At 30.3% G+C, this 10,782-nt stretch overlaps 2 protein-coding genes across 3 annotated transcripts in view; one reads left to right on the forward strand and one right to left on the reverse strand.

The window, feature by feature from the left end:
* Positions 1–4,827: 4,827 nt before the first annotated feature.
* On the forward strand, positions 4,828–5,645 carry LOC111408235. Its single transcript, XM_023038025.1, has one exon. It carries the CDS (start codon positions 4,977–4,979, stop codon positions 5,439–5,441), a length of 465 nt encoding a protein of 154 aa, XP_022893793.1. The 5' UTR covers positions 4,828–4,976; the 3' UTR covers positions 5,442–5,645.
* A 4,494-nt stretch (positions 5,646–10,139) lies between these two features.
* The window catches only part of LOC111407735 (nudix hydrolase 16, mitochondrial-like), a 10,491-nt gene continuing 9,848 nt past the window's right edge, over positions 10,140–10,782 (reverse strand). For both annotated transcript variants that reach the window (XM_023037388.1, XM_023037387.1), the window contains one exon: positions 10,140–10,657. In XM_023037388.1, coding sequence (XP_022893156.1) covers positions 10,367–10,657 — 291 coding nt within the window. In that variant the 3' untranslated portion in view covers positions 10,140–10,366. The remainder of the gene's footprint in view (positions 10,658–10,782) is intronic.

The raw sequence follows: 10,782 nt of genomic DNA on the forward strand, positions 1-10,782 counted from the left end.
TTGCCTTATAGTCATTTTCAATTGGTCAATTTCAAATTGTACTCGTAACTAGAAGAATAGGAAGTTTGGTATTATCCTTCTACTTCACATTAATGACAAATATTTTGACACGATTTATTTTATCTTAATAATTGACCACACAACGATAATTTCCACATATATTAGTGCGCAAAAGTACAAAAACTCAAGGAAAAAAATAAATAATTCAATGCAATTATGTCGAGTTATATCAAGTGTACTGAAAAAAAAATTAGTACACAATATTAAATAAAATTGACCATTATAATTGTCAAAATTTTAATTTTTCCTCTTCACCTATTTAGGACCCGTTTGGTAAAGTTTCTACTTTTGTTTTTGTTTATAGAAGCTAGAAAAGTGTAGTAGCCAAACCGTACTTGTTTAACAGTTTTTAGAGTAAGTCACAATGAAACAACTTCAAAAATAAATAAATAAATAAATAAAAATAAAAAAATTAACTAGAAGTAATTTTATAAAATTAATCAATAAGTTATTTTGATAACTTTCTAAAAATATAAATTTTCCTGATTAAAATATTAAGGTTAAAATTCCACATCAACTAAATATAAAATTATGAAGCCAAATTCTTAATAATAAAAAAATAACTTCAAAATATATGTTTGATTAAATATATAAATTACTAAAAGTAAATACATTTCTAACTTTTAAGCAAAAGTAAGCATATATCAAACGAATTTTTTGGTCAGTCCATTTGATTGCAAAGATGAAATTTGAGTGGAAAGAAAACGAATTCCAGGGAATTGAATTGCCTAGAAATTATTTTCCTGAGAATTGTAAATTATCATGTTTGATTGGTATAATTTTTCGTGTGGAATTCGTTGAAATAAAAATGTTTTTTGGGTGTTCATTTGAACTAGTTTTATATGAAAATTGTCAATTAAAGTGATAGATTTTACTAGTATTGGGGATGAAATTTATTTTCATTGTAAAAAAATAATAAAAATAATAAAGAAAATCATCTATTTTTGGTATTCGTTTGACTTTATTTTACATGAAAATTGTCCATTAAAGGAAAATATTTTTTTATAATAATTTTTAGAATTTATTTCCATTACAAAAAATAAAACTGAAATTCCATTTCCCACCATATAAGTGGGTAAACAAACTCAATGAAAAGCTGGAAACGGTCATCGTGTGAAGCAAACCTGGAAATCCGATTGCTAAGAAATAAATGTCTATCAAACACCAGCAAAAATGGAAAATGGAACACACATAAAATTGGAAGTGAATCAAACATACCTTACAATTATTGGCCACATGGAATTGGCTGAACTCTCTAGTGCTCCTGATCAGCAGCATACTAAATGGTCCAGCTTGGCTCTCTGCCGAGAAAGCGATGTGACATGATGACGACATCGATTTGGGCAGGCATGACGTTAGAAAGAGCCGGCTTCCTCAGCATGCGCCACGTAGAGAGATTTGGTACACTAATTGTGCGCTCATTGAAAGGGTTACAAGATTGTGACCCGACAGAGGAAACAGATCCAATTTGATGCGGGGCGAATCTAATTAATACGCGTGACAATGACACCGTTTCTACCATTAGCGTGCTTTGAGGGAAAAAATGATTTATTAAAAAAAAAGTTTGTCTAAATATATTTTGGTGAATTTATACAAAGATATATTTTAATTACCAATAAAACTTACTTGGGATTAATTTGTTTTGAGTACTTCAAACTTTTAACTTAGATTATTTTTCTTAATATTTAAGTAACACAAAACATTATTTGTAATTAATTGTTATAATACCATTCTATCACTATATATATTTTTTACTCATTTATTGTATCATTTGATCTATAGAGTTTAAATTAATAAATAGCATCACATATATATATCATTTTAAAATTGTTTTCTAAATGCCCCTTCACTTGTAGGTAATTTTAATTATTTTCGATACAGTCTAACAGCTACATAATTCGTGTAAATGGATGACAATGAGGTTTGAAATAAAGACATCTTTAATCTGATACATATTAAACAACTTGATTTGAACAACTTTAGTAGTTATATAGGATAGGGGCAATATATATGATCAAAACATCACTTGATTTAAAAAAGTTGAAGTCGTTAGACGATGTATATCATCTAAATATTGTCTTTAACACCATTTAAATATAATTTATTAAATTTTCTTAATCCACTTCCTAAAATAGTATTGAATATATTGATATAACTATGTAAAAAATAAATTAAGGTTGTTGTAAGCTAGTGGATTTATGGAATAGCGTGCGTGTCTAACTCTTCAAATTTCAACAACGAGATTAAGACTATTTATACCCTTGACCTCAAAATTCGAAGGTGTCACTTAATCAACTGATCTCAACTTCTCTCATATTCTATCTGCGTATATGTCGCATACACACTTAGACACTTACAGTAGATTCTTCGTGACCATTGATCTAGCAAGGTGCTATGATCATGGGTACTCCTACCTTCAAATCTAATAATCAATTATGTATATTTGAGTGTGGAGAGACACAAAGAAAGAAAATATAAATTTTAAGTTTAAGAAGAGAATACTGGATTTGCTAAAATAATCTTACTTTTGGAAGACACAAGTGTGCACTTCCATCGCAAGAGAGAAGAAGTGGTGTCCATTGAATGTTTAACATGTGATATCATCTTGATACAAGCTAAAAATCAATCGCCTTATATGATAAAAATTGATCTGAAATGTATAGTTGACAAAGCATATATGATGTATGCTGCCTAGTGTGTTTGGTATATAGGTATCTTTCGATCGATGTGGTATTTGCAAAAGATGCCATTGGTAGAAGAAGCCCATCGTATTGAAAATACACTGTAAAGGATGTGGCACCTCACCTCGAAAGTATCACATTGGGAATAATTTATGTTACCTCAGAAAAATTACTTCGGAGGTGATATTGCGCCAGGAAAGGTAGCCAACCATTTTAGAGTAGGTTCCCAACCAACTTGTCCAATTGTTTAAACACAAAGGAGAGAGGTGTGGGATGGGGCGTGGACCTTTCGTGACTTCATGCTTGAATAATGCTATTCATTATTGATGATGAACGTGAAGTCTCTCTCAAGTATCATTAGTTGGCACATTCAATTAGAGTCATTGTAGTGGTGATGAATAGCACGCCACTGTCATGTATAAGTAGTTGGCATGTTTATAAGTACATTTTATGCGCTTATTCGAGCTTTCATCCTTATATCTATTTAATTGTGTAAATTATGTTAATTATAGGAAAATCCCAACTTGAATATAAATTATGCAAAAATAGGTTATTTGAAATTTAATTGGAGTTGATTTGATGCAATTAAAGATTAACAGAATTGCAAGAGATCAATTGAGAATTTTAATGGGGCATTCAATATAAATTCATATGTTTCGAGATTTAAATTCGTCATTTGAAAAGTTCGAGGACTAAATTGCATTCTTCAAACTTTTCTCAGGTCAACTATTATGATTTAAAATGAAGATGATTTAATTACTAGATTAGAAGATGAAGGACTAAAGTCACTTGAGAAAAGGAGTCCAGTTGAAAAAGGAATTTATTTTCCTTTTAATCTCTAAATTCTTTGGTAGAAACCAATTTGAATTTTTTTAATAAAAACCAATTTAGACTTTTTGGTGGAAATCATTGAACATGGATTTTGCATAAATTGTTTCTATAAATACAAACCTTAGTCCAACAATTAAAGGAGGCTTGTGGAGTTTCATTACACACATATATTCAAGCCTAGACATGGAGGATCATTGTACATATATTGTTCAAGCCAAAAGAAGAGAAAATCAAGAAATCAATCAAGAAACTAGTTTTTCAAGGATTTTACAAGAAGAGGCGGGTGCAAGATTTCATCTTTTTCTCATTCTTCCTTAATATCGAAGATGTACTTTAATTCATTCTTGTATTTTTATTCTTCTCCCACGATGTGCAATTAAGTACTTAGTTAGGATGAATGATTATAACCTAGTTTTGAACCTTAATTTTACTTTAAAAGTTTTAAATATCCAATTGATTTTGTGGATTTTTTTGATTTTATTCTAAATGCTTGGATTAGTTGTCTTCTAATTCATTGATTTCATGAACAATAATTACGTAAAGATACGGATTATTTGTTCAGATCAAGCAGTAAAAGTTGGTAGTTAGTATAAAATGTAGAGATACTTATTCTAGTTATTGTGATAATTATATGAACTCTTAGAGCATTATTTTGTTTAACTAAGATTGATTCATATAGAGATATGGAATTAAATTAGTTAAATGGACTCAATGAGAACTTTATTGATGTAAATTGGATACATTGAAGGAATTTGTTCAGCTAAACATTATCAATTGTATAAAACTTGGTGATTGATATTAAATTGATAATTATTATAAACTCATGAATCCTAACACTCAAACCATCATTAAAATATATATATATATATATATATATTTGTTATAGTATATTTAAAATAGAAAATGACAAAAAGAAAAATAACTATTTTATTTGTTTTTTATGAAATTCAAGTTACGAATAATTGAACCAATAGTTAAACAGTAGTTCTCGTGAAAACGATATCAGGACCTATAGGTTGACTTTATAACTTGTAACGATCCGTACATAGGATACAAAAATCAACAACACATGTTCCATTGGAGTCATATAAGATTAATTTCTCAAAACATATTTTTAATAATTAATCACTATACATAATTAATTATGTTCTAAAATCTAACCGTTGAGTTGGAGAAAGTGTACGCGCTTCGCTATTGAGCTGTGGACTATGACTTTAATACTCCATTTATTTTTCAGTACGGAGCCTCCAATTAGCTTCGTAAGGATATCCCACTTTTTCTAGTTTTATATTTTCCATCTCCATTTTCCCTTTCTTCCAATCTTCCATTTTTCCTCCTCTTTCCTTTTCCTCCCTCAAAAAACCTGTAAATCTGAAGCCCTTTTTCTTTAAAACAAATATCTTCATGGACAAATTACTCACTGTTAATCAAAAAAAGGCATCAAAACAGCCCAAGAACAAGAAAAAGCCAATCAAGGTTGTGTACATAACAAACCCTATCAAGTTCAACACTAGTGCATCGGAATTCAGGTCCCTGGTGCAAGAACTCACCGGACAAGACGCCTGTACGCCTGAGTATTCCCCCAAGTTCGTGCAGAATAATGTTGTCGGCGACCGTGAGGTGGCTGACGCCGTGAAATTGGCGGAGGATCTTGCACCTGCTGCACCACTTGAGGTGGCGTCAACAGTAGTAGGGCAACTGCATCCTAGTTACGGTGAAATTTCAAGAAGATCTGATCAGGGCTCTGGGACATTTGACCGTGGCATCTACTCTCCACAGATGGTGGATACTTTCAATGAGTTAATGCCTTCAATAGAGTGGCATGAAACTTCTCACATTGATGTGCTCGAAAGCCTGGATGCAATGTAAATTAATTAGGTATATGTTGTTTATTAAAATAATTTGTTAATTTTAATTTGTCTGTGTTGACTTTATTTCATTTAAATTATCATCTATTGGTAAATTATATTAGCTGAATTTAAGGGCACTTGTAGAGCAAGTATTTACTTAACATCTTGTCCTTCAAGAATAAAGATCTAATCTGAATTTTACAAGGTCACTAAGGACCAGACATTTTGTTATTTGTTGATAAATTTAAGGAAAAATAATTAGATGGTCCCTTTCTATAAAATCTTGCTTAAATTTAGAGTTCTTTTTTTTTTTTTTTTCCCGAAAAAATTTGGGAAAACGTCAACGATTACTGGGAAGAAGGGGGGAACAAGCACACTTAGAGAGCGCATGGTTCCATGGGTCCTATATGGAGCTAGTGATGGGAGTCCCCCGGGCAGGGGGGAGGTTACCGCCGGCTAATAGGGCGAGCAGCGTAATGGAGTCCCCAGGACGGACGTTCTTCTTTATTTATTTATTATTTTTTTTTTTAATAACCTTGACTAATACTACAAAATTAAAGAAAGAATTAGAGGTGGAAATCAATTTTCCTGTCTTCCAGAATTATGATACTTAAGTTCATCTTTAGTAAATGTTTTCTAAGAAAAATCTATTTCTTTTGGATAAGATCTTTTGTTTTCTGATGAATATGTCAATAATTGGTTCTATGCTTAACAGCTAGTGTGCTAAGATCTGCACCTTGAGAGTTGATAAATTAACTGGAAATTACACAGCATTAGTATCCATTTCTGTTAGATACTTATTTCGCGGCATGTTTGGTACCCTCGATTGAACAACGCTAAGGAAGAGATCACGTCAAAATTTTGTTGATTAATGTTCTTCAGTCTAGAGTACTTAACATACCCTAATTGCATTACGAAATCTTATCGGTACCCCAATTTTGAAGTTTGTTAAATTTCAATGGCAGAAAGTATGTTTTGCAAATCATATTGTAGGTTTTTGATATTCTTCCCTTTCACCCTTATTTTATATATATATATATATTTATTTATTTATTTTTGTGTTATTCTTTAATTTAGAACATATAATCAATTTAGTTCTTGTGGTTTGGCTCTTTATAACCATGTAAATGAGAGTACTGATATAGGAACTTTAACTGATCAAAGAATTCAGGGTGTGAATTTCACATATAAGTACTTTCTTAGTCAATAACTCATTCACAGTTCAAGTAGGATGTCAAATTTACTGAACTTTTAATTGTCACATTTGTGTTAATTTTTACTTGCATAAAATCATTCTTTATCAGAATGGGTACAAATTTCTTTGATTTCTGTGATTACTTGAATATTCATGTGATTCATATCTTTGTTAGTTAGCTCCACTTTGAGCCCTATTTTTGGAGGAAAATGTATATTGGAATATTATTATTATTATTATTTTTGGAAGAATGTACGGTTAAAAAATAAGAATATTTTTTGGGTATATGTGTAGAATTATTTTATGGAAGAAAGTGTGGTTGAAATTGAATTTTGAAAAAATAAAAATAAAAATAAAAATAAAAATAAAAATAAAATAAAAAGAAGAGTTTTTAGAAAAATGGAGTACAAACAAGGGCATAGTTTTAAACGATTACGAGGGAATAAAGTTGTAAATCATAACATCGAATACTACCATTATACTTGAATATATAACACCTAGAGATGCAAATTGACATTATCTTGTTCTATTCATCACATCATGTGCTGGATTTCATTCTTGTGTCCAAAAAACATTCTTCTACACTCTGAATGTATTAAAATCCAAGAATTTCTTAACCTTTTTGGAAATTCCTAACGTAGTATGTTTAGCCTTTGTTTGTAATCTTCATTTTTTTTAGAATTCATTTTTAATTCAACATCCTTTTAATAAAATAAATTTATATATGTAACATTTTCATAACTTTTTCTCTAAAAATTGACTTTTCACAAAATCTATATAAAACTAGCCCTTGTTCCGGACCATCTAAAATGATGCCATGTCTAGCTACAATTGTTTAACGTTACTTCTGCATTTCAAGAATACCTAAGCCCCATTTTTTTGAAATGAAAATGGGAAAAATAATGTTTTTTTTTTTTTTTGAAAAATGACTGATTGAATAAATAAATAAAAAATTCGATTCATGTGTAACATTATTTTAAATTAATCCCTACGTGTTTCTCAGTATTTCAAAGGAAAAGACCATCAATTATTGAACTCAAATAAATGAATTATAATTCCATGAAATTCAATGGAAGCAAGATTGTATATTAGATTAATCTTAAAAAATGTACTTTATGTGAGTGCTTACATGCACCTGGTTCTTGAAGTGACAATGCTTGTTTAGATTTGTGCATGCTGTCAGACGCAGTAGAATTTCAAAGAGTTGACCTACATGAACAGAAGTCTTTGTACAGAATTTGGTCAACAACACACAACATAGGATGGATAGGTAATTTTTTGGTATTATTTAATCACTCACATGAGGCCCATCATGTGAGTAATTTGGTGGACTTCTTGTAGCCTCCTTTCTATACAAATAGTTGACCTGCATGTACAGAAGTCTTTGTACAGAATTTGGTCAACAACACACAACATAGGATGGATAGGTGATTTTTTGGTATTATTTAATCACTCACATGGGGCCCATCATGTGAGTAATTTGGTGGACTTCTTGTAGCTTCCTTTCTATACAAAGAGCTTAAACCAATTTGAAAAGAGGTAAAAAGAATCCTAAATAGCCACTATATAAATTTCAAATAAGCTATTTTTTGATAGAGATTAAAATTAGATTTTTAATAGATTTTGAAAAAAAGTTGATGAAATATGTTATTGAAAAGTTGTGAATACTATAAAATATATGATTTAATTAATTATTAACATTAACTTAGATTAAAATCTTAATTTTAATTTCTACCAAACCAATGCGAACGGTAAACCAGTGTGTGTATATGTAGCTGGGGATAGAGGGCCTTTCAGTTCCTCTATTTTTATAGGATTTAAAATCCATTATACAAACAATTAAATATGCTCAAGAGGTTTACAGCATAATAATAATAATAATAATAATAATAATAATAATAATAATAATAATAATAATAAATTCTCTAACCCCAAATAAGTATTCAATCTAGACCTATTATTCTTTTTAAAGAAAATAAGTTGTTTTGAATTTTGAAAAGATATAGCACGAACTCGAATAGAGTCATGTATCAAAATATATTTTTCTCTTTCTTCTTTTTCACCACTTATTCTTGATTAAAATAATATTACAAATAAATCAAAAACTTTTTCATATTTTTTTTATTAACACATTTTCCATCAATCCACTATTATAAAATTCATTTTTTCTTAAAATTGGATGTCAAACACATTATAAGAAAGATCAAATCCAGGCAACATAAAGGTAAGTACTTGAAGTGGGACATTTGGAAAGGCTTAAGAGGATCAATGTCATTGGTTATGCTTTGAGGTTACCTAAACATACCCTTTTAAGTAACCTTTTCGTTTTATTTGAATAGGCTATTTTTTCTTCTAAGTAAAATATATATATATTTTAATTAAAACTTCCCAAAGAAGTAATTCACTTATTTTTGACAAGTAAAAGAATTTTGTATTATAAAACTTATAAGTAAATTTTATATGCTCAGCATTACTAATTAATTTTACTACTTTTACAGTGCACAACAAATGGGAACTAATAAAGAGATCCGGAATCACATAGAAAGACATCATTTTTTTATACTTTCAGAGTGCATAATTGTTTATTTTATTTTATTTTTTTGTTTTAGTTTTTTTTTTGTACTGTTCATGAGTTTGGGTAGCTGTTTAAGTTAGGGTTTTGAAAAAAATACCCCTAGAGAGTACATAAATTAGGTTGTCTCTCTTTCATTACTTTATTCTTTCCATATCCTTCTCATTTGTCCACTGTTATTCATCATGATCTGGCATTCTGTTCATATTATAAAGTTTGATCGATTTTAATTATAGAATACAAGAGTAAAGCTACTTTGACATTAGGCATTTTCTTCGTTGAGAATTCAATTCCCTTTCTTGATTTCTTGTGAGGTCCCAAACGGCGAATTTAGAACATGTACAACCCTCTCTATTACATCTCTCGAGCGATAAATTTATCTACTTATAACTTTTTAAGTATTATATTCTTTTTTCAATTCATTATGCCCTTCAAAATGTAGTACAAAAGTCACGTGACATTTTGAAGAAAATGTGTGTACACACACACACACATACATACGTACATACATACATACATACATACATACATATATATATATATGATTTCCTAAATATCGGTGTTTAGCTTGTGGTAAGTACCGATGACATGACACATCATTTAATTGATGAATCATTAAAACATGGAACCTACCATTAATTCATTCACCAATTAAATAGTGTGTCATGTCATCTGTACTTAACATAAACTAAACACTTGTATTTAAGAGATCATTTCCGTGTATATATATAGGTACATTTTTTCTATTTTGTTTTTGTTTAATAATGTCCAGTCTTTCTTATCAAACACATTATTAGATTATAATAAGATTATAATAGCCGTAAAGGCTGATAAGTTTGTTGAAAGCTAGCAGAACAGCAAGAAATGACAGATCAATGAATAAGGGCACACGATTGATTTAGAAGTTCAAGATATAGAGAAGCTATCATGAAGAACAAAACATTTTTCATTTCATCATTTCAAGTAATTCGTCCAATGGTTTCATTACAAAGAGAAATAACATGTTAAAAAGGAGCCAAATATCAGATCAAAACACTCTGAATACCTATGACGAGAGAACTACTTCCATCTTCGTTCACTTTCTCGTCCTTGCACGAAATGAGAAGATCAAAACAAGAAGGCACCTAAACCAAATCAGCTTCAGATCGCACTACGATATATAATGTCAAAAAAATTCTTAGCGCTGATTGGAAGACGACTTGGGAACATCTTTTGGCAATGTATGAATCATACCTTCGGAATACCAATTCTGAAACCCTTTTTCAAGAGCGACTCGCATCCAAGCATGCCGGCAGGAGTCAATAGCCTTGGGGATTGTTAGCCAACTTCTTTGTCGATGGCTCTTTTCAGGCCACGATTCGAGCTCCTCCTTCACAAGCAAAGCATACATGGCAGCTTTACACCAGCCTTCTGGACTGAATTCGTCCAGCTGCGTTTTGCTCTTGAAAGGGTAGTATCCAAGGAAATGCTGAAACAAAAATTACAGCGTGTTAATTGATAAAAGTTGACATGGCGAGCGTTGTTCATGTTGAGCAACATCATCATCATCATAACAACAGGGTCTTTCAATTTCTTCCTGCACCAGAGTTTTTA

Source organism: Olea europaea, chromosome 13, assembly GCF_002742605.1.
Source record: "Olea europaea var. sylvestris chromosome 13, O_europaea_v1, whole genome shotgun sequence".
Lineage (NCBI taxonomy): Eukaryota > Viridiplantae > Streptophyta > Magnoliopsida > Lamiales > Oleaceae > Olea > Olea europaea.

What these genes read in the sequence shown, in the direction of transcription:
- LOC111408235 (XM_023038025.1), top strand. Translation starts at nt 4,977, where the DNA reads ATGGACAAATTACTCACTGTTAATCAAAAAAAGGCATCAAAACAGCCC.